The sequence below is a fragment of the Bombina bombina genome, chromosome 4 (assembly GCF_027579735.1).
Source record: "Bombina bombina isolate aBomBom1 chromosome 4, aBomBom1.pri, whole genome shotgun sequence".
Lineage (NCBI taxonomy): Eukaryota > Metazoa > Chordata > Amphibia > Anura > Bombinatoridae > Bombina > Bombina bombina.
The window spans coordinates 1,105,323,544-1,105,348,307 of record NC_069502.1 but is presented as its reverse complement, the minus strand read 5'-3'; the positions used below and the strand labels follow the sequence as shown (position 1 = coordinate 1,105,348,307).

Genomic DNA, 24,764 nt, shown 5'->3' with positions numbered 1-24,764 from the left:
TACACCAGTTTTGCCCACGCAGGAGGCCCCTAGTACATCTAGCGCGCCAATGCTTATTACCATGCAACAATTGACGGCTGTAATGGATAACTCCATAGCAAATATTTTATCCAAAATGCCTGCATATCAGAGAAAGCGCGATTGCTCTGTTTTAAACACTGAAGAGCAGGAGGGCGCTGATGATAATTGTTCTGTCATACCCTCACACCAATCTGAAGTGGCCATGAGGGAGGTTTTGTCAGATGGGGAAATTTCAGATTCAGGAAAAATTTCTCAACAAGCTGAACCTGATGTTGTGACATTTAAATTTAAATTAGAACATCTCCGCGCACTGCTTAAGGAGGTGTTATCTACTCTGGATGATTGTGACAACTTGGTCATTCCAGAGAAATTATGCAAGATGGATAAGTTTCTAGAGGTTCCGGTGCACCCCGACGCTTTTCCTATACCCAAGCGGGTGGCGGACATAGTGAATAAGGAGTGGGAGAAGCCCGGCATACCTTTTGTTCCCCCACCTATATTTAAGAAATTATTTCCTATGGTCGACCCCAGAAAGGACTTATGGCAGACAGTCCCTAAGGTCGAGGGGGCAGTTTCTACTCTAAACAAGCGAACTACTATCCCTATCGAGGATAGTTGTGCTTTCAAAGATCCTATGGATAAAAAAATTGGAAGGTTTGCTTAAAAAGATTTTTGTACAGCAAGGTTACCTTCTACAACCCATTTTGTGCATTGTTCCTGTCACTACAGCAGCGTGGTTCTGGTTCGAGGAACTATAGAAAAGTCGCTCAGTAGAGAGACTCCGTATGAGGAGGTTATGGACAGAGTTCACGCACTTAAGTTGGCTAACTCTTTTATTTTAGATGCCGCTTTGCAATTAGCTAGATTAGCGGCGAAAAATTCAGGGTTTCCAATTGTGGCGCGCAGAGCGCTTTGGCTAAAGTCTTGGTCAGCGGATGTATCATCCAAGACAAAATTGCTTAACATCCCTTTCAAAGGTAAAACTCTCTTTGGGCCAGAATTGAAAGAGATTTTTTCAGACATTACTGGGGGAAAGGGCCACGCCCTTCCACAAGATAGGCCTTTCAAGGCCAAGAATAAGTCTAATTTTCGTTCCTTTCGCAATTTCAGGAACGGACCGGCCTCTAATTCTGCATCCTCTAAGCAAGAGGGTAATGCCTCACAGCCCAAACCAGCCTGGAAACCTATGCAAGGCTGGAACAAGGGTAAGCAGGCCAAGAAGCCTGCTGCTGCTAACAAAACAGCATGAAGGAGTAGCCCCCGATCCGGGACCGGATCTAGTAGGGGGCAGACTCTCTCTCTTTGCTCAGGCTTGGGCAAGAGATGTTCAGGATCCCTGGGCACTAGAAATAGTTTCTCAGGGTTACCTTCTGGAATTCAAGGAACTACCCCCAAGGGGAAGGTTCCACATGTCTCACTTATCCTTAAACCAAATAAAGAGACAGGCGTTCTTACATTGTGTAGAAGACCTGTTAAAGATGGGAGTGATACACCCTGTTCCAATGACGGAACAAGGAATGGGATTTACTCAAATCTGTTCGTAGTTCCCAAAAAAGAGGGAACCTTCAGACCAATTCTGGATTTAAAGATCCTAAACAAATTTCTCAGGGTACCATCGTTCAAAATGGAAACCATTCGAACGATTCTACCCACTATCCAGGAAGGTCAATTTATGACTGCGTACCTACATATTCCTATCCACAAAGAACATCATCAGTTCCTAAGGTTCGCCTTTCTGGACAAACATTACCAGTTTGTGGCCCTCCCATTTGGGTTAGCCACTGCTCCAAGGATTTTCACAAAGGTACTCGGGTCCCTTCTAGCGGTTCTAAGACCGAGGGGCATTGCAGTAGTACCGTACTTGGACGACATTCTAATACAAGCGTCGTCCCTTTCAAAAGCAAAGGCTCATACAGACATCGTTCTGGCATTTCTCAGATCTCACGGATGGAAGGTGAACATAGAAAAGAGTTCTCTGTCTCCGTCAACAAGAGTTCCCTTCTTGGGAACAATACTAGATTCCTTAGAAATGAGGATTTTTCTGACAGATGTCAGAAAGTCAAAACTTCTAAGCGCTTGTCAAGTTCTTCACTCTGTTCCACGTCCTTCCATAGCTCAGTGCATGGAAGTGGTAGGGTTGATGGTTGCAGCAATGGACATAGTTCCTTTTGCACGAATTCATCTAAGACCATTACAACTGTGCATGCTCAAACAGTGGAATGGGGACTATACAGACTTGTCTCCAGTGATTCAAGTAGATCAGAAGACCAGAGAGTCACTCCGTTGGTGGCTGACCCTGGACCATCTATCCCAGGGAATGAGCTTCCGCAGACCAGAGTGGGTCATTGTCACGACCGACGCCAGTCTAGTGGGCTGGGGCGCGGTATGGGAATCCCTGAAAGCTCAGGGACTATGGTCTCGGGAAGAGTCTCTTCTCCCGATAAACATTCTGGAACTAAGAGCGATATTCAATGCTCTCAGGGCTTGGCCTCAGCTTGCAAAGGCCAGATTCATAAGATTCCAATCAGACAACATGACGACTGTTGCGTATATCAATCATCAGGGAGGAACAAGGAGTTCCCTAGCGATGAAAGAAGTGACCAAAATAATACAATGGGCGGAGGATCACTCCTGCCATCTATCTGCGATCCACATCCCAGGTGTGGAAAACTGGGAAGTGGATTATCTGAGTCGTCAGACTTTCCATCCGGGGGAGTGGGAACTCCACCCGGAGATCTTTGCCCAGTTGACTCAATTATGGGGCATTCCAGACATGGATCTGATGGCGTCTCGTCAGAACTTCAAGGTTCCTTGCTACGGGTCCAGATCCAGGGATCCCAAGGTGACTCTAGTGGATGCACTAGTAGCACCTTGGACTTTCAACCTAGCTTATGTGTTCCCACCGTTTCCTCTCATTCCCAGGCTGGTAGCCAGGATCAAACAGGAGAGGGCCTCGGTGATCTTGATAGCTCCTGCGTGGCCACGCAGGACTTGGTATGCAGACCTGGTGAATATGTCATCGGTTCCACCATGGAAGCTACCTTTGAGACAGGACCTTCTTGTTCAGGGTCCATTCGAACATCCAAATCTGGTCTCCCTCCAGCTGACGGCTTGGAGATTGAACGCTTGATTCTATCAAAGCGTGGGTTTTCAGATTCTGTGATAGATACTCCGGTAACTAGAAAGATTTACCATAAAATATGTAAAAGATATATCTGTTGGTGTGAATCCAAGGGATTCCCATGGAATAAGATAAAAATTCCTAAGATTCTTTCCTTTCTGCAGGAAGGTTTGGATAAAGGATTATCTGCAAGTTCTCTAAAGGGACAGATTTCTGCTTTATCTGTCTTACTACACAAACGACTGGCAGCTGTGCCAGATGTTCAAGCATTTGTTCAGGCTCTGGTCAGGATCAAGCCTGTTTACAGACCTTTGACTCCTCCCTGGAGTCTAAATCTAGTTCTTTCAGTTCTTCAAGGGGTTCCGTTTGAACCTCTACATTATATAGATATTAAGTTATTATCTTGGAAAGTTTTGTTTTTGGTTGCAATTTCTTCTGCTAGAAGAGTTTCAGAGTTATCTGCTCTGCAGTGTACTCCGCCCTATCTGGTGTTCCATTCAGATAAGGTTGTTTTGCGTACTAAGCCTGGTTTTCTTCCAAAGGTTGTTTCCAACAAGAATATTAACCAGGAGATAGTTGTACCTTCTTTGTGTCCGAAACCAGTTTCAAAGAAGGAACGTTTGCTACACAACTTAGATGTAGTCCGTGCTCCAAAGTTCTACTTAGAAGCTACAAAAGAATTCAGACAAACATCTTCTTTGTTTGTCGTCTATCTGGTAAAAGGAGAGGTCAAAAAAGCAACTTCTACCTCTCTTTCCTTTTGGCTTAAAAGCATCATCCGATTGGCTTATGAGACTGCCGGACGGCAGCCTCCTGAAAGAATCACAGCTCACTCCACTAGGGCTGTGGCTTCCACATGGGCCTTCAAGAATGAGGCTTCTGTTGATCAGATATGTAAGGCAGCGACTTGGTCTTCACTGCACACTTTTGCCAAATTTTACAAATTTGATACTTTTGCTTCGTCGGAGGCTATTTTTGGGAGAAAGGTTTTGCAAGCCGTGGTGCCTTCCGTTTAGGTAACCTGATTTGCTCCCTCCCTTCATCCGTGTCCTAAAGCTTTGGTATTGGTTCCCACAAGTAAGGATGACGCTGTGGACCGGACACACCAATGTTGGAGAAAACAGAATTTATGCTTACCTGATAAATTACTTTCTCCAACGGTGTGTCCTGTCCACGGCCCGCCCTGGTTTTTTAATCAGGTCTGATGAATTATTTTCTCTATCTACAGTCACCACGGTACCATATGGTTTCTCCTATATTTTTCCTCCTGTCCGTCGGTCGAATGACTGGGGTGGGCGGAGCCTAGGAGGGACTATATGGCCAGCTTTGCTGGGACTCTTTGCCATTTCCTGTTGGGGAAGAGATATTCCCACAAGTAAGGATGACGCCGTGGACCGGACACACCTTTGGAGAAAGTAATTTATCAGGTAAGCATAAATTCTGTTTTGCGGAGTAACTGTATTTAGAGCAATCGGGTTTAGTAATGGTACATTTCTTTTGTTTTGTCTCCACGGACCAATAGTAATAATCCGTCCAACATGAACATAGGCGTGACCAATGGGAGGCTTTGTTTACTATTGGCCGTCACCAATCACTACACCTTCCTAAGTTTCAATGACAGCCTGTAATATTAGTAGCAGAGGCGTGCCCTTCCCATGTGATCACAGGCAAGACCAATGGGAGGCTTTGCTTACTATTGTCCGCGATCAAGTATTATACACCCCCAGACTCCAGTGTATGTCAATCACGGCACACAGCGTTGCACATTGGAAATGGAGGCGCGCCCCCAGTCAGTGCTCTGATTGGATGTGTGCATTCTGAGTGATAGTGTAGGATTAGTTAGAATGGCAGCAGGAGATTTAGCGTGAAAATCTCATTTGACTGACAGCCATATAGACGTATTAGCAAGCATATATTGTGAGCTATCAAACTACAGAATGATTGATGGCTTAGCTACCCAATGAGAATATAGGAATTACGAATATCTTAGATTGCAAAATGCCTATTATAAAAGTGGTAGGTCCCTGTAAAATATCAACATATAAACACACCATTCGAGAAATATTTAGTTTATTTACTTATTTCAGAGATAACTAGAGTATACATAGAGAATTTATGTATTATATTGTAACAGGGGCGGCGTCATTGTAAATGATGGCCCTTGATTGGTTTGCAATCTTACAAGTGTTGGGGGTGGGTTGTGGGTGTATCCCCAGTAGCATAGCCCTATATAAGGAGGTTAAGAATTGTGTAGAAACATGCCTGAGGAAACAGTATATCTGAGAAACGCGTCGCATTTATTCCTTATGTATAATACATTTTTAACACTGAGATGAGTGGTATTACTTTTTATATTTTTTAATAAATTTACTTTTTTATCAAATCCACTCCTAGTGTTATGTATGATACTTCCTTTTGCTATGCTACTTTAGAGTACTAACACTCTGACACCCACCCATCCGTTATTCTACCTTGGAACAGCTAGCTGGATTGCTGTGAAATCCAGCCTGTCTCTATGGGCATAATTGATTGCCTCCACCACATGTGAGTATCCTGTGCATATTGGGGTATTGTTGTGGCTGAAATGACCATTGATCTGCACCATTGGCGCCTCTGTACTTTGTTTTACATCTCTAGTTTCTCTCCGTTTGGATGCCGATAGAGAGCTGCCTCCTCGCTCAGCCAGCTGGATTGCTGCTAAAATCCAGCCCGCCCCTATTGGCATAATTGAATGCCTTCACCTATTGTGAGTACCCTGTGATCATATTATATTGGCACACCATTAGAATCTCCATTGATCTGCACCATTGGCGCCCCTTCCATGTTGTTCTTTCTTTTCAGACTCCAGTGATGTTGCAGCTCTGAAATATGGCCAAACTGGTGGCAAGTGGCATCTTGGCAGCTGCACGCTTGACTTTTCTCAGTTCATGGGCAGTTATTTTGCGCCTTGGTTTTTCCACACGCTTCTTTCGACCCTGTTGACTATTTTGAATGAAACGCTTGATTGTTCGATGATCACGCTTCAGAAGCTTTGCAATTTTAAGAGTGCTGCATCCCTCTGCAAGATATCTCACTATTTTTGACTTTTCTGAGCCTGTCAAATCCTTCTTTTGACCCATTTTGCCAAAGGAAAGGAAGTTGCCTAATAATTATGCACACCTGATATAGGGTGTTGATGTCATTAGACCACACCCCTTCTCATTACAGAGATGCACATCACCTAATATGCTTAATTGGTAGTAGGCTTTTGAGCCTATACAGCTTGGAGTAAGACAACATGCATAAAGAGGATGATGTGGTCAAAATACTAATTTGCCTAATAATTCTGCACTCCCTGTATATTATGCATACATTGATAAAAAAGAGTTTTATATTACCGCAATGGGACATAAACCCCCCAAAATTATTTCATGATTCAGACAGAGCATTCCATTTACTTCTATTATCAAATTTGCTTGATTCTCTTGGTATCCTTTGATGAAGGAGCAACAATGCACATACTGAAAGCTAGCTGAACACATTAGGTGACCCAATGACAAGAGACATATATGTGTAGCCACCAATATCAGCAAGCTGTTAATAGTCTATTGCTTTTTCTGACCCTACCTTGGTATGCTTTTCAACAATGGATACCAAGAGGAGAAACCAAATTAGACAATAGAAGTAAATTTGGAACTGTTTAAACTTACATGTGCTATCTGAATCACCAAAGAAAATTTTGAATGTACTGTCCCTTCTAAGCATTTTGTTTAGCAGATATAAAAATGCTAAGATGTGCTTCAGGAATATGATGCATAATGTAACTGTTTCATGATTTATATTTTGTTAATTAGGCTGAAGGGCAGTCACAAGGATTGAAGAGACAAGCATCTAAACAACTTACAAAAGGATCTTTGTAGGTCTATTTTTCATTTATTTTTTAAATATGTATAGAAATATTTTTAGTAGCAAACATAACATTTAACCATTCAATTTTTTTTTTTTTTTTAGAATTTTACAACAATTACATAAGGACCAGGAACATTCTGTGTTGCATGACAAAGTCCAATTTAGATCATTTAATAATGCGGTTCAGAGGCTCCTGCCATACCATGTCTTTCAGGGATCACTACCAAATGAAGAAGATTTACAGAAAGGTATGAAAATAGCTATTTGGGTTTTATAAAAAGTGGATTTTTCTTCTTAAATGGAAAGAGTCCATAGCTGCATTCATTACTTTTGGGAAATAAGAACCTGGCTTAAATACTCCTCCGACTCCCCTCAACCCCCAGTCATTCTTTGCCTTTCGTCCCAGGAGGATGGCAGAATTTTAAATTTTTGTTTTTGTTTCTTATGGAGGGTAGTACTCTTCGGCATAGAACAGGAGTTTTAAGTAGTCCTGTTAGTCTCTCAGTGAGGGCTTGGATGAAAGTTAGAGTCCACAGATGCAGGGAGTTTCTTTCTGCGAAACCATCCCGACTCATATTAACAGCTCCTCAAGCAATCGGCATTGTCGAACTTCACTTCTCTGCCTGCTTTCTTCTCTCAAGTCCATTGCGGAGGCGATGCTACTATCCTTCACACTTGAAGGGCCGTGTTCCTGTTCCACGGCGTAGATTCCGGTAAGATTGTTTCATTTTACTTTTTTTGCAATGTATTATAATGTGAATGTTTCCCAAGATGCTACCACCTTGCAGGTCTAACTATACATAAGGGTCTCTTTTAGTATCTTGGAATCGAGGGTTAATATCTCCTGAGGGGGGTTATTGAACGCGGGGGGGGGTTTATAATCATGTTTGTTATGTGATTCAACCTGCTTATGTGCGATGTTTGCTGGGCTCTTGGTTGGAACATTGAGGCCTTTGGAAGTGACGCGGCATTTGGTTGGGCGCGCTTGTTTGGACTTTACGGTTCACCTTGTGTTCGGGCATTGCTACGTTCCGTTGTTCCATTTCCGTATTCCCGACCGCGTGTTGAAGAAAGTTTTCTAGTCCGCAGGGGTCTGGTCATAGGAAGTGGTGAGTGCCCCAGCCATTGGGGGTGTCCGGTGCCGTTTTGGTTTTCACTACTTTAGTCCATATTTAAATATCCTCTATCCAGTTATGGAGGTTTCTGATGCTGAGACTGTTTTAATTTCAGATTCAGTTACAGAGGATTCTGATACTGAGAGTATTTTGATTTCAGATTCTGTGTCCGGCGATGAATCCGGAGGGGCCTCGTTGACGCCTGTCAACCAGTTTTGTTCCGTATGCCATTTCAGAGCGATTGGTTCCTCGGGCTCAAGGAATCAAGGGACTGCTGGGCCATCCGCCTCTGGGGGTCCTGTCCTCCGTGAGGCGAGTTCCCTACCAAATCATACTTCTGCACATGCGGGTAACCCAGTTTATGGTTCCTCCATGCGGGGTGGCGTGTTTCCCCCGAGGTTGCAACACGTTTTCACTTCCACATATGTTGGCGATTGTTCGTCTGCAGAGTCCAGACGTTTATTTGAGAATGTGCTTGTGCCTTATTGTCCCGGGCCTTTCCGCCTTGGGGAGGGCCTCTACAGTTCCCCCGCGGGGGTATCTGTCCCTGAGTGTTGTGCCTTCCGTTACAGGATTGTGCGCCTTTGCGTGTTGCTCAGACATGTTTTTCAGTTATTGAATGACCCTATCGTTACCAGCTATGGGGAATTTCAGGCTTATAATACGAATGGTGCACCTCATTAGACATGTGGGGGTGTCGTAACCTCCTGATTGTCATTTGTTTGAGATCTTTCCCAGTTTTGTGTGATAGGGCTCTGTTTGGCTGATCCTACGAGTTGGCCTGTGCCTTTTTGGGCGTTAACCTCCTGGTTGCCTTATATTTTATTTATATTCAGTGGGATGTCTTTTATTTGTTTCCTTCTGGGATTGATACTCTTTATTACTTCTTCGGAAGTTGTTGGACATGTTAGTCCTCTGTTGAAAATGTCTGTTTTCTACGCGGGAGAATTTACGCAGCTGGCCGGTTGGGACCCTAGGTGCAGGCTGGTCCTGTCGGGTTCGTTCGGTTTTGCGGCTGTTCAGACACATAGCGCTGTTCTGCTTGGCAGGTTCAGTAGAAGCAACGAGTGCTTAGGTTATCATTATTTTTCATGCTCAACTAAGCATTCAAGAGGACCTATGGATCCGTGAGGTTGAGGTGGGAAGAAGTGTTTCAGTCCTTATAGCCTTCAGTCATAGATGACCGGGCAGGGAAGTTTTTCCGCTGCGTCACTCTATCTGACATCTGATTTCATCAGACCTTAGAGTTCCTCCCCCATGTGGTGGAGGGTGGGAGGGCTAAATGCCCCTTGCCAGTATGGAGCGGTTTGGCCTTCATTTTGTTTAGGCCTCTGGATTGTCCTTTTGGGCTTGATCCAACAGCTTGTACAGGTTTGCAGTTTGAAACCTTTTGCAGCTCTTGACACCTTGCAGGTGTCCGCATAAGCTGTTTTATAGTATATCTAGATACAGCTCTTACTCTTGACTGAGTTATAAGAGGCCTTTGGGTCTTTTCCCATTGCCTCCGGGTGATTGGATCTCCTTTTAGGGATCTGTGTTTCCGGGTGATGGTTGTTCTCTGCGGGGACTTTGGTTTAGCCTGTGGTTTTCTGGAGCTGGGTAGGCTTAGTGCCTTCTCTTCCTTGTGCCCTCTGCTTGTGTAGAGGTGTTAGGGAGACTAGTCCTGCTAGTGGGATTTTTTTACCTCGAGGTATCCCTTGGTTGTCCTGAGGCTCTGAGAAGTATCTTCATACGACTTCTAGCCTTGCTCCTTGGAGCGTTGGACTTTAGCTAGGGGTGGTTCCTTCCTTTGGTCGGAGCTTTTGAGTTCTTCTCGCTAACCGGATTCTCTGGATATGCATCCATGCCGTTGTGTCTGGCTTTTTGGCCGGTTGGGGTGTTTAGTTCTAGGGTAAGGTTTGCCTGAACTAATAGGTGCCCGGACCTGTTTTTCTCCCTTAGACTTCCGGTTGCTGAAGCTTCGCTTGGCCTTTTTCCTGATCCAGTCTTGGGTGGTTTTGGAATCTTGGATCTCACGGCTGGTCGGGATGTTCCACGAGAGTGGGAACTAGGGCTATGTCCTTGCTCCATCTACCTAACCTGGTCATGGTTGGCCAGGTTTTCGGAGTATTTTTTACTCTTTGCCACAGAGTGGCCCATGCCCTCTGGTGGTTAGCCGTGTGGCTTGAACCTCAAGGGTGGTTAGTTCATACCCAGCTGCTGGCGCTGGATGTCCAATTTTTGCTGTATATTAGGATTGCATTCCCCTGGTCAGTTTGCCAATTTTCCCGTTGATTTTCTGCTCGGCAGGCGCATGGGTTGGCTGTGCCTCTGCTTGGCAAGCTATTTGTTGGGGGGGTCCTTTCTATGTTGAGAATTTCTCTACCCATTAGCTGGTGGCTTCGGGCCTTGAGTGCAGTTGCTGCCTTTCCGGCATAGTTCCTTTAGGGGATATTCTCCTACCTATGGAGATGGAGTCCTTGCTTGGGGTTTCTCCTGGATTGGAGGCGGAAAGGTGGGATTGGTTTCCCCTGGGGTCTTGCTGGCTCCATGCAGACTTGTTGGGCTTTTATTTTGATAGATCCTTAGGTCTATGGCCTTGTTGTCTGTTTTCAGAGTCGAGTTGTACTTGTACTTTGTGGGGATGGCTGTGCTATCCTTACGCTCGTTCCTGCACCTGTTTTGGGATTATTTTGTTCCCTTGTTTTGGATACCTGAGGCTGGGTTGGTCCAGCTGGCTGTGGGTCTGCAGGTCAGGATGGCCGAGCGGTCTATGGAGCTAGGTTCGGTCGCAGTCTCCTCTGGATGTGTGAGCTTTTTTGAGTCTATCCTGTTAGCTTAGTCTGCTAGGGTATAGATTTTCCTTTCAACTGGCTCCATTGATTTCAGAAGAGGGTTTACTCTTCCTTCGGGTTCTGAGGGTATACTCTTCTTGGGGGGCCTCGATTGAGGTTTTGTGTTCCCCTTTTTAGGGACCTGTGTGTAGGTCCGGCGACTTAGGTTGGCTGGAGTGTGCCCTCTGTCTGGGGGTTGCTTTTGCGGTCTGTTTCTTACTTGACTGCTTCTTCTTCCTCGCAAGTATCCTCTGTGTCGTCCTGTTATGGACTCTGTGTTCTAAAACTTAAGGTTTTTCGCCTAGGTGTATTACACATTTTCTCTTGCAAGGTGTATCCAGTCCACGGATTCATCCTTTACCTGTGGGATATTCTCATTCCCTACAGGAAGTGGCAAAGAGAGCACACAGCAGAGCTGTCCATATAGCTCCCCCTCTAGCTCCACCGCCCAGTCATTCTCTTTGCCGGCTCTAAGCACTAGGGTCTCTCTACGGGAGGGTAAAGTGAATGTGGTGTTAGAATTGTAGTTTTTATTATCTTCAATCAAAAGTTTGTTATTTTAAATGGTACCGGTTTGTACTATTTACTCTCTAGCAGAAAAGTGATGAAGATTTCTGCTGAGAGGAAAATGATTTTAGCATGTTGTAACTAAAATCCACTGCTGTTCCCACACAGGACTGAGGAGTACCAGAAAACTTCAGTTGGGGGGAACGGTTTGCAGGGTAATCTGCAATGAGGTATGTTCAGTCATTTATTTCTAGACAAGACTGAGATAATGCTAGAAGAGACTGACAATATCCCCATGAGGGGAGGGTAAGCTATGTTCACAGACTTAGTAAGGAATTGAATGCTTACATAACAGGGCTAATTATGCTGGTTGACACTGATTCAGGGCAATCGATTGTTTATTTAAGAAAAATATCGTTTGTAGACACTTTGAAAGTCCTTTTAGGGTTCTTTCTGGGGTTATTACCCACATGGCTGTTTTTTTATTCACTTAAGAGTGATTTACTAGGCCTCACAGCTCCGGAGTAGAGTGGGAGGGGCCTAATTTCGCGTCTCAGATGCGCAGTTAGAATTGCAGAGAAGTTCATGCTGCTTCACATGGAGGGTCCTGCTGCTGTTTGAGGGCCTTATAGAAGCTATATTCCCCCAAATCTGATCCCTAAGGGCAGGTAGGGCCACAGCAAGGCTGTGGCAAGGTGCTGTACTATTTCTAACCGGGTGTTGGCTTTAGGCTGCTCCGGTTTGGGCATTAAGGGGTTAATCGTTTTGCAACTTGGGGTGCAATCTTATTAAGGCTTTAGGTACATACTGTGAAAATTTCAAGAGAATTGCTGCATTTTTCACTGTTTTGTAAAATTGTGTGCTCTTTTTATCTCTTAAAGGCACAGTAATGTTTTTTCAAATTGTGTTTTTTATTTTGATTAAAGTGGTTTCCAAGCCTGCTTGTGTAAATTACTAGTCTGTTAAACATGTCTGACACTAAGGAAAATCCTTGTTCAGTGTGTTTAGAAGCCATGGTGGAACCCCTTCTCAGAATGTGTCCTACTTGTACTGATATGTCTATACACTTTAAAGATCATATTGTTGCACTTAAGAATGTGGCCCAAGATGATTCTCAGACTGAAGGTAACGAGGGTAGCCCGTCTGCCTCTCCCCAAGTGTCACAACCAGTTACGCCCGCTCAAGCGACGCCTAGTACCTCTAGTGCGTCTAACCCTTTTACATTACAAGACTTAGCGGCAGTCATAGATAATTCTCTTACAGCCTTCTTATCTAAACTGCCCGTGTTACCTGCAAAGCGTGATAGCTCCGTTTTAAGAACAGATTATGAGCATTCTGACGCTTTGGTAGCCGTATCCGATATACCCTCACAACGCTCTGAAGTGGGAGCGAGGAATTTGATGTCTGAGGGAGAAGTCTCTGATTCAGGAAGGGTTCCTCCTCAGACAGATTCAGATACATTGGCTTGTAAATTTAAACTAGAACACCTCCGCGTTTTGCTTAGGGAGGTATTAGCTACTCTGGATGACTGCGACCCTTTGGTGATCCCAGAGAAATTGTGTAAAATGGACAAGTACCTAGAGGTCCCTGTTTACACTGATACGTTTCCGGTCCCTAAGAGGATTGCGGATATCATTACTAGGGAGTGGGATAGACCAGGTGTTCCCTTTGTTCCCCCTCCTGTTTTTAAGAAAATGTTCCCCATACCTGACCCTGTGCGGGACTCGTGGCAGACGGTCCCTAAGGTGGAGGGGGCTGTTTCTTCACTTGCTAAACGCACAACCATACCAATTGAAGACAGGTGTGCTTTTTAAGACCCTATGGATAAGAAGTTAGAGGGTTTACTTAAGAAAATTTTTGTTCAAAAAGGTTTTCTTCTCCAGCCTATTGCCTGCATTATTCCTGTAACTACTGCAGCTGCTTTCTGGTTTGAGGCGCTGGAAGACTCGCTCCAGACGGAGACCTCATATGAGGAAATTATGGATAGAATTAAGGCTCTAAAGCTAGCTAATTCTTTTATCACTGACGCCGCTTTCCAAATAGCTAAGTTAGCGGCAAAAAATTCAGGTTTCGCCATTTTGGCGCGCAGGGCGCTATGGCTAAAGTCCTGGTCGGCCGATGTGTCGTCTAAATCCAAGCTTTTGAACATCCCTTTCAAAGGAAAGACCCTCTTCGGGCCTGAATTGAACGAGATTATTTCAGAAATCACCGGGGGAAAAAGCCATGCTCTCCCTCAGGACAAGTCCTTTAAGACAAAGAACAAATCTAATTTTCGTTCCTTTCGTAATTTCAGGAACGGCCCCGCTTCATCCTCTCCGGCTGCAAAGCAAGAGGGTAACGCTTCACAGCCCAAGACAACCTGGAAACCTTACCAGGGCTGGAACAAGGGTAAACAGGCAAAAAAGCCTGCAGCTGCCAACAAGACAGCATGAAGGGGTAGCCCCCGATCCGGGACCGGATCTAGTAGGGGGCAGACTCTCTCTCTTCGCTCAGGCCTGGGCAAGAGATGTACACGATCCTTGGACGTTAGATATTGTATCCCAGGGATATCTTCTAGAATTCAAGGGTTCTCCTCCAAGGGGGAGGTTCCACATTTCTCGTCTGTCTACAGATCAGACAAAGAAAGAGGCGTTTTTACGCTGTGTAGAAGATCTACATACAATGGGAGTGATCCACCCAGTTCCAATCATGGAACAAGGGCTGGGTTTTTACTCAAACCTGTTTGTGGTTCCCAAAAAAGAGGGAACTTTCAGACCCATCCTGGATCTAAAAATTCTAAACAGATTCCTAAGAGTCCCATCATTCAAGATGGAGACCATTCGGACAATCTTACCAATGATCCAGGAAGGTCAATATATGACTACCGTGGATCTAAAGGATGCATACCTACACATTCCTATCCACAAAGATCATCACCAGTTTCTCAGGTTCTCCTATCTGGACAAGCATTACCAGTTTGTGGCTCTTCCTTTCGGCTTAGCCACTGCTCCCAAAATTTTCACAAAGGTGCTAGGGTCCCTCCTGGCGGTTCTGAGACCGCGGGGCATAGCAGTGGCACCTTACCTAGACGACATCTTAATTCAGGCGCCGTCTTTCCAAAGAGCCAAGTCTCGAACGGAGATTGTATTGGCCTTTCTGAGGTCTCACGGGTGGAAGGTGAACCTCAAAAGAGTTCCCTTTCCCCTCTCACAAGGGTTCCCTTCCTAGGGACTCTAATAGACTCGGTAGAAATGAAAATATTTCTGACGGAGGTCAGAAAATTAAAACTCTTAACTACTTGCCGAGTTCTTCATTCCATTCCCTGGCCATCTGTGGCTCAGTGCATGGAGACAATTGGGTTAATGGTAGCGGAAATGGACATAGTCCCTTTTGCTCGGATACACCTCAGACCACTGCAACTATGCATGCTCAAACAGTGGAATGGGGATTATGCAGATTTGTCTCCTCAAATTCAGTTGGACCAGGAGACCAGAGATTCTCTTCTCTGGTGGTTGTCTCAGGATCACCTGTCTCAGGGAATATGTTTCCGCAGACCAGAGTGGATCATTTTAACGACCGACGCCAGTCTGTTAGGCTGGGGGGTGGTCTGGGACTCCTGGAAAGCTCAGGGCTTATGGTCTCGGGAAGAAAAGCTTCTCCCGATAAACATTCTGGAACTGAGGGCGATATTCAACGCTCTTCAGGCATGGCCTCAACTAGCTGCGGCCAAATTCATCAGATTTCAGTCGGACAACATCACGACTGTAGCTTATGTCAATCATCAGGGGGGAACAAAGAGTTCCCTAGCGATGACGGAAGTAACCAAAATAATCAGGTGGGCGGAGGATCACTCCTGCCATCTCTCAGCAATTCACATCCCAGGAGTAGACAACTGGGAGGCGGATTTTCTAAGTCATCAGACTTTTCACCCGGGGGAGTGGGAACTCCACCCGGAGGTATTTGCCCAGCTGACTCAGCTATGGGGCACTCCAGAATTGGATCTGATGGCGTCCCGTCAGAACGCCAAACTTCCTCTCTACGGGTCCAGGTCCCGGGACCCCATAACGGTACTGATAGATGCTCTAGCAACGCCTTGGTCCTTCAATCTGGCTTGGTCCTTCAATCTGGTTTTTCCACCGTTTCCTCTCCTCCCGTGTCTGATTGTCAGAATCAAGCAGGAGAAGGCTTCAGTGATTCTGATAGCGCCTGCGTGGCCACGCAGGACTTGGTATGCAGACCTAGTGGACATGTCATCTGTCCCGCCATGGACACTGCCAATGAGGCAAGATCTTCTAATACTGGGTCCGTTCAAGCATCCAAATTTAATTTCTCTACGTCTGACTGCTTGGAGATTGAACGCTTAATTCTATCAAAGCGTGGGTTCTCTGAGTCAGTTATAGATACTCTGATTCAGGCTAGAAAGCCTTTCACCAGGAAAATCTACCATAAGATATGGCGGAAATATCTTTGTTGGTGTGAATCCAAGGGTTACTCATGGAGTAAGATTAGGATTCCCAGGATATTGTCCTTTCTCCAAGAAGGATTGGAGAAAGGATTGTCAGCTAGTTCCTTAAAAGGTCAAATATCTGCTTTGTCTATCCTGTTACACAAGCGTCTGGCAGAGGTACCAGACGTTCAAGCATTTGCTCAGGCTTTAGTCAGAATCAAGCCTGTCTATAAACCTGTGGCTCCGCCATGGAGTTTGAATCTAGTTCTTTCAGTTCTTCAAGGGGTTCCGTTTGAACCTTTACATTCCATAGACATTAAGTTGTTATCTTGGAAAGTTTTGTTTTTGGTAGCTATCTCTTCTGCTCGAAGAGTTTCAGAATTATCTGCCTTACAGTGTGATTCACCTTACCTGGTGTTCCACGCAGATAAGGTAGTTTTGCGTACCAAGCCTGGTTTTCTTCCTAAAGTTGTTTCTAACAAGAATATTAACCAGGAAATAGTTGTTCCTTCTCTGTGTCCTAATCCATCTTCGAAGAAGGAACGTCTATTACACAATCTTGATGTAGTTCGTGCTTTAAAGTTCTATTTACAAGCAACTAAGGATTTCAGACAAACATCTTCCATGTTTGTTATCTATTCTGGTAAGAGGAGAGGTCAGAAAGCGACTGCTACCTCTCTTTCCTTTTGGCTGAAAAGCATCATCCGTTTGGCCTATGAGACTGCTGGCCAGCAGCCTCCTGAAAGAATTACTGCTCATTCTACCAGAGCAGTGGCTTCCACATGGGCTTTCAAAAATGAGGCTTCTGTTGAACAGATTTGTAAGGCAGCGACTTGGTCTTCACTGCATACTTTTGCCAAATTTTACAAATTCAATACTTTTGCTTCTTCGGAGGCTATTTTTGGGAGAAAGGTTTTGCAAGCAGTGGTGCTTTCCGTTTAAGGTACCTGTCTTGTTCCCTCCCTTCATCCGTGTCCTAAAGCTTTGGTATTGGTATCCCACAAGTAAAGGATGAATCCGTGGACTGGATACACCTTGCAAGAGAAAACAGAATTTTTGCTTACCTGATAAATTACTTTCTCTTGCGGTGTATCCAGTCCACGGCCCGCCCTGGCATTTAAGTCAGGTAAAAAATTTTTTGTTTAAACTACAGTCACCACTGCACCCTATGGTTTCTCCTTTTTCTTCTTAACCTTTGGTCGATTGACTGGGGGTGGAGCTAGAGGGGGAGCTATATGGACAGCTCTGCTGTGTGCTCTCTTTGCCACTTCCTGTAGGGAATGAGAATATCCCACAAGTAAAGGATGAATCCGTGGACTGGATACACCGCAAGAGAAAGTAATTTATCAGGTAAGCATAAATTCTGTTTCTCCAACATAGGTGTGTCCGGTCCACGGCGTCATCCTTACTTGTGAGATATTCTCTTCCCCAACAGGAAATGGCAAAGAGCCCAGCAAAGCTGGTCACATGATCCCTCCTAGGCTCCGCCTACCCCAGTCATTCTCTTTGCCGTTGCACCGGCAACATCTCCACGGAGATGGTTAAGAGTTTTTTGGTGTTTAAATGTAGTTTTTATTCTTCAATCAAGTGTTTGTTATTTTAAAATAGTGCTGGTATGTACTATTTACTCTGAAACAGAAAAGAGAAGAAGATTTCTGTTTGTAAGATGAAGATGATTTTAGCAAACGTTACTAAAATCGATTGCTGTTTCCACACAGGACTGTTGAGATGAAGTAACTTCAGTTGGGGGAAGCAGTTGGCAGACTTTTCTGCCTGAGGTATGACTGGCCACATTTCTAACAAGACTTTGTAATGCTGGAAGGCTGTAATTTTCCCTATGGGGACCGGTAAGCCATTTTCTTAGATTAAGTAAAAGAATAAAGGGCTTTATAAGGGCTTAAAAAACTGGTAGACATTTTTCTGGGCTAAAACGATTACTTTGCTAAGCATATTTGGCAGATTATAACTCTTTATAGTTATTATAATCTTGGGGATTGTTGTTAAAAAACGGCAGGCACTGTATGGACACCTTTTTCAGATGGGGGCCTTCTCTAGTCATAGGCAGAGCCTCATTTTCGCGCCACTAATGCGCAGTTGTTTTTGGAAAGCAAGGCATGCAGATGCATGTGTGAGGAGCTAAGAACCACTGAAAAAGCTTATAGAAGGCGTCATTTGGTATCGTATTCCCCTCTGGGCTTGGTTGGGTCTCAGCAAAGCAGATACCTGGGACTGTATAGGGGTTAAATGTAAAAACGGCTCCGGTTCCGTTATTTTAAGGGTTAAAGCTTTCAAATTTGGTGTGCAATACTTTTAGGGCTTTAAGACACTGTGGTGAAATTTTGGTGAATTTTGAACAATTCCTTCATGCTTTTTCGCATATTCAGTAATAAAGTGTGTTCTGTTTAAAATTTAAAGTGACAGTAACGGTTTTATTTTAAAACGTTTTTTGTGCTTTGTTGACAAGTTTAAGCCTGTTTAACATGTCTGAACCATCAGATAAGCGATGTTCTATATGTATGAAAGCCAATGTGTCTCCCCATTTAAATATATGTGATAATTGTGACATAGTGTCCAAACAAAGTAGGGACAATGATGCCACAGATAATAATATTGCCCAAGATGATTCTTCAAATGAGGGGAGTAAGCATGGTACTGCATCATCCCCTTCTGTGTCTACACCAGTTTTGCCCACACAAGAGGCCCCTAGTACATCTAGTGCGCCAATACTTATTACCATGCAACAATTAACGGCTGTTATGGATAATTCTATTGCAAATATTTTATCTAAAATGCCTACTTATCAGAGAAAGCGCGATTGCTCTGTTTTAAACACTGAAGAGCAAGAGGACGCTGATGATAACGTTTCTGACATACCCTCACACCAATCTGAAGGGGCCAGGAGGGAGGTTTTGTCTGAGGGAGAAATTTCAGATTCAGGAAAAATTTCTCAACAAGCTGAACCTGATGTTGTAACATTTAAATTTAAATTAGAACATCTCCGCGCACTGCTTAAGGAGGTATTATCTACTCTGGATGATTGTGACAATTTGGTCATTCCAGAGAAATTATGTAAGATGGACAAGTTCCTAGAGGTTCCGGTGCCCCCGATGCTTTTCCTATACCCAAGCGGGTGGCGGACATAGTAAATAAGGAATGGGAAAGGCCCGGCATACCTTTTGTTCCTCCCCCTATATTTAAGAAATTATTTCCTATAGTCGACCCCAGAAAGGACTTATGGCAGACAGTCCCTAAGGTCGAGGGGGCGGTCTCTACTCTAAGCAAACGCACTACTATTCCCATAGAAGATAGTTGTGCTTTCAAAGATCCTATGGATAAAAAATTAGAGGGTTTGCTTAAAAAGATGTTTGTTCAGCAAGGTTACCTTCTACAACCAATTTCATGCATTGTTCCTGTCACTACGGCAGCGTGTTTCTGGTTCGAAGAACTAGAAAAGTCGCTCAATAAAGAATCTTCGTATGAGGAGGTTATGGACAGAGTTCAAGCACTTAAATTGGCTAACTCTTTTATTCTAGATGCCGCTTTGCAATTAGCTAGATTAGCGGCGAAAAATTCAGGGTTTGCTATCGTGGCGCGCAGAGCGCTTTGGCTAAAGTCTTGGTCAGCGGATGTGTCTTCCAAGACAAAATTGCTTAACATCCCTTTCAAGGGTAAAACCCTTTTTGGTCCTGATTTGAAAGAGATTATTTCAGACATCACCGGGGGAAAGGGCCACGCCCTTCCTCAGGATAGGTCTTTTAAGGCTAAAAATAAGCCTAATTTCTCCAACATAGGTGTGTCCGGTCCACGGCGTCATCCTTACTTGTGGGATATTCTCTTCCCCAACAGGAAATGGCAAAGAGCCCAGCAAAGCTGGTCACATGATCCCTCCTAGGCTCCGCCTACCCCAGTCATTCTCTTTGCCGTTGTACAGGCAACATCTCCACGGAGATGGCTTAGAGTTTCTTAGCCACATGGGCCTTCAAGAACGAGGCTTCTGTTGATCAGATATGTAGGGCAGCGACTTGGTCTTCACTGCACACTTTTACCAAATTTTACAAGTTTGATACTTTTGCTTCTTCTGAGGCTATTTTTGGGAGAAAGGTTTTGCAAGCCGTGGTGCCTTCCATTTAGGTGACCTGATTTGTTCCCTCCCTTCATCCGTGTCCTAAAGCTTTGGTATTGGTTCCCACAAGTAAGGATGACGCCGTGGACCGGACACACCTATGTTGGAGAAAACAGAATTTATGTTTACCTGATAAATTACTTTCTCCAACGGTGTGCCCGGTCCACGGCCCGCCCTGGTTTTTTTAATCAGGTCTGATAATTTATTTTCTTTAACTACAGTCACCACGGTACCATATGGTTTCTCCTATGCAAATATTCCTCCTTAACGTCGGTCGAATGACTGGGGTAGGCGGAGCCTAGGAGGGATCATGTGACCAGCTTTGCTGGGCTCTTTGCCATTTCCTGTTGGGGAAGAGAATATCCCACAAGTAAGGATGACGCCGTGGACCGGACACACCGTTGGAGAAAGTAATTTATCAGGTAAACATAAATTCTGTTTTTCGTCCCTTTCGCAGAAACGGACCAGCCTCTACTTCTACATCCTCTAAGCAAGAGGGTAATACTTCTCAACCCAAACCAGCCTGGAGACCGATGCAAGGCTGGAACAAGGGTAAGCAGGCCAAGAAGCCTGCCACTGCTACCAAAACAGCATGAAGGGATGGCCCCCGATCCGGGACCGGATCTGGTGGGGGGCAGACTTTCTCTCTTTGCTCAGGCCTGGGCAAGAGATGTTCAGGATCCTTGGGCACTAGAAATAGTTTCTCAAGGTTATCTCCTGGAATTCAAGGAACTACCCCCAAGGGGAAGGTTCCACAGGTCTCAATTATCTTCAAACCAAATAAAAAGACAGGCATTCTTACATTGTGTAGAAGACCTGTTAAAGATGGGAGTAATTCATCCAGTTCCAATAGGAGAACAAGGGATGGGGTTTTACTCCAACCTGTTCATAGTTCCCAAAAAAGAGGGAACATTCAGACCAATTTTAGATCTCAAGATCCTAAACAAATTTCTCAGGGTTCCATCGTTCAAAATGGAAACCATTCGAACGATTCTTCCTACCATCCAGGAAGGTCAATTTATGACCACGGTGGATTTAAAGGATGCGTACCTACATATTCCTATCCACAAGGAACATCATCAGTTCCTAAGGTTCGCTTTTCTGGACAAGCATTACCAGTTTGTGGCACTTCCATTCGGATTAGCCACTGCTCCGAGAATTTTCACAAAGGTACTAGGGTCCCTTCTAGCGGTTCTAAGACCAAGGGGCATTGCAGTAGTACCGTACTTGGACGACATCCTGATTCAAGCGTCGTCTCTGTCAAAAGCAAAGGCTCATACGGACATCGTCCTAGCCTTTCTCAGATCTCACGGATGGAAAGTGAACATAGAAAAAAGTTCTCTTTCCCCGTCAACAAGAGTTCCCTTCTTGGGAACAATAATAGACTCCTTAGAAATGAGGATTTTTCTGACAGAGGTCAGAAAATCAAAACTTCTAAGCTCTTGTCAAGTACTTCATTCTGTTCTTCGTCCTTCCATAGCGCAGTGCATGGAAGTAATAGGATTGATGGTTGCAGCAATGGACATAGTTCCTTTTGCACGAATTCATCTAAGACCATTACAACTGTGCATGCTCAGACAGTGGAATGGGGATTATACAGACTTGTCTCCGACGATTCAAGTAGATCAAAGGACCAGAGATTCACTCCGTTGGTGGCTGATCCTGGACAACCTGTCACAGGGAATGAGCTTCCGCAGACCAGAGTGGGTCATTGTCACGACCGACGCCAGTCTGGTGGGCTGGGGCGCGGTCTGGGAACCCCTGAAAGCTCAGGGTCTATGGTCTCGGGAAGAATCTCTTCTCCCGATAAACATTCTGGAACTGAGAGCGATATTCAATGCTCTCAAAGCTTGGCCTCATCTAGCAAAGGCCAAATTCATAAGGTTTCAATCAGACAACATGACGACAGTTGCATATATCAACCATCAGGGGGGAACAAGGAGTTCCCTGGCGATGGAGGAAGTGACCAAGATAATTCAATGGGCGGAGGATCACTCCTGCCACTTGTCTGCAATCCACATCCCAGGAGTGGAAAATTGGGAAGCGGATTTTCCGAGTCGTCAGACATTCCATCCGGGGGAGTGGGAACTCCATCCGGAAATCTTTGCCCAAATAACTCGATTATGGGGCATTCCAGACATGGATCTGATGGCCTCTCGTCAGAACTTCAAGGTTCCTTGTTACGGGTCCAGATCCAGGGATCCCAAGGCGACTCTAGTAGATGCACTAGTAGCACCTTGGACCTTCAACCTAGCTTATGTATTCCCACCGTTTCCTCTCATTCCCAGGCTGGTAGCCAGGATCAATCAGGAGAGGGCTTCTGTGATCTTGATAGCTCCTGCGTGGCCACGCAGGACTTGGTATGCAGACCTGGTGAATATGTCATCGGCTCCACCATGGAAGCTACCTTTGAGACAGGACCTTCTTGTTCAAGGTCCATTCGAACATCCGAATCTGGTTTCCCTCCAACTGACTGCTTGGAGATTGAACGCTTGATTTTATCAAAGCGTGGGTTTTCAGATTCTGTAATAGATACTCTGATTCAGGCTAGAAAGCCTGTAACTAGAAAAATTTACCATAAGATATGGAAAAAATATATCTGTTGGTGTGAATCTAAAGGATTCCCATGGAACAAGATAAAAATTCCTAAGATTCTATCCTTTCTACAAGAAGGTTTGGAGAAAGGATTATCTGCAAGTTCTCTGAAGGGACAGATCTCTGCGTTATCTGTTTTACTTCACAAAAGGCTGGCAGCTGTGCCAGACGTTCAAGCGTTTGTTCAGGCTCTGGTTAGAATCAAGCCTGTTTACAGACCTTTGACTCCTCCCTGGAGTCTTAATCTAGTTCTTTCAGTTCTTCAAGGGGTTCCGTTTGAACCCTTACATTCCGTAGATATTAAGTTATTATCTTGGAAAGTTTTGTTTTTGGTTGCAATTTCTTCTGCTAGAAGAGTTTCTGAGTTATCTGCTCTGCAGTGTTCTCCGCCCTATCTGGTGTTCCATGCAGATAAGGTGGTTTTGCGTACTAAGCCTGGTTTTCTTCCGAAAGTTGTTTCCAACAAGAATATTAACCAGGAGATAGTTGTACCTTCTTTGTGTCCGAATCCAGTTTCAAAGAAGGAACGTTTGTTACACAATTTGGACGTAGTCCGTGCTCTAAAATTCTATTTAGAGGCCACTAAAGATTTCAGACAAACATCTTCTTTGTTTGTTGTTTATTCTGGTAAAAGGAGAGGTCAAAAAGCAACTTCTAACTCTCTTTCTTTTTGGCTTAAAAGCATTATCCGATTGGCTTATGAGACTGCCGGACGGCAGCCTCCTGAAAGAATCACAGCTCATTCCACTAGGGCTGTGGCTTCCACATGGGCCTTCAAGAACGAGGCTTCTGTTGATCAGATATGTAAGGCAGCGACTTGGTCTTCACTGCACACTTTTGCCAAATTTTACAAATTTGATACTTTTGCTTCTTCGGAGGCTATTTTTGGGAGAAAGGTTTTGCAAGCAGTGGTGCCTTCCATTTAGGTGACCTGATTTGCTCCCTCCCTTCATCCGTGTCCTAAAGCTTTGGTATTGGTTCCCACAAGTAAGGATGACGCCGTGGACCGGACACACCTATGTTGGAGAAAACAGAATTTATGTTTACCTGATAAATTACTTTCTCCAACGGTGTGTCCGGTCCACGGCCCGCCCTGGTTTTTTTAATCAGGTCTGTTGAATTATTTTTTCTAACTACAGTCACCACGGTATCATATGGTTTCTCCTATGCATATTTCCTCCTGTACGTCGGTCGAATGACTGGGGTAGGCGGAACCTAGGAGGGATCATGTGACCAGCTTTGCTGGGCTCTTTGCCATTTCCTGTTGGGGAAGAGAATATCCCACAAGTAAGGATGTCGCCGTGGACCGGACACACCGTTGGAGAAAGTAATTTATCAGGTAAACATAAATTCTGTTTTTTTCATGGTCGCCTGCCTTGGTATTCTTAACACTGGGAGGACTTTGCCTCTTCAATTGCAATCCGTGCTTGCAGGATGTTGGAGAGACGTCTGTTCTGTCTCTGTTCCCGGTCTTATCCCGGGTTTCGCTTGGTATAGGCGTGTCCTCCTTTCCCTGTTGGGCCCCTTTGGCTCTCTGTGAGCTGGGCTCACTCATGGAGATGTTCTTTTTTGTATCAGGGGACCTTTTGGTTTCCTCGGTTCTCCTTTGCCTTGTTCCCTTGGGGGTTTCGGCTGGTGTCTCCTTCATTTGTGGAGATGAGTGGTGGAGGACTGTTTGTTGGGTGACGGTGTCTCCTGGAGGACTGTTGACTCAACTGCGAGTCAGTGTCATTGGGGCTTTTCCTCTTAAAATTTTCTCGGCTTCGGACGAAGCGGGATTTTTATCGGGTAGAGGTTCAGGCTTGGTGCCTTCAGTATGGGCCGCCTATTGTACCCTCCCGTCTTGGCATTTATTGTCCTCTATAGCTTGGGTATTGTTTTCCAAAAAGTAATGAATACAGCTGTGGACTCTTTCCATTTAAGAAGAAAAACATAAATTATGCTTACCTAATAATTTTCTTCTGATGGAAAGAGTCCACAGCTCCCCACCCGTAATTTTATGTGGGGCGTCCATATTATTCTTCTGGTACCTTTCACCCTGATATTTCTTCTACTGTTCCTTGTTCCTCGGCAGAATGACTGGGGGATGAGGGGAGTGGAGGAGTATTTAAGCCTTTGGCTGGGTTGTCTTTGCCTCCTCCTGGTGGCCAGGTTC

General features: G+C 44.8%; 1 protein-coding gene across 1 annotated transcript in view; it reads left to right on the top strand.

Annotated features, from left to right (window-relative positions):
• Positions 1 to 24,764, top strand: part of BICRAL (BICRA like chromatin remodeling complex associated protein) — a 723,876-nt gene that overhangs the window by 592,298 nt on the left and 106,814 nt on the right. The window contains 2 exon segments of the mRNA XM_053712738.1: positions 6,976 to 7,037; positions 7,133 to 7,278. Of these exon segments, the coding sequence (XP_053568713.1) occupies positions 6,976 to 7,037; positions 7,133 to 7,278 (208 nt within the window).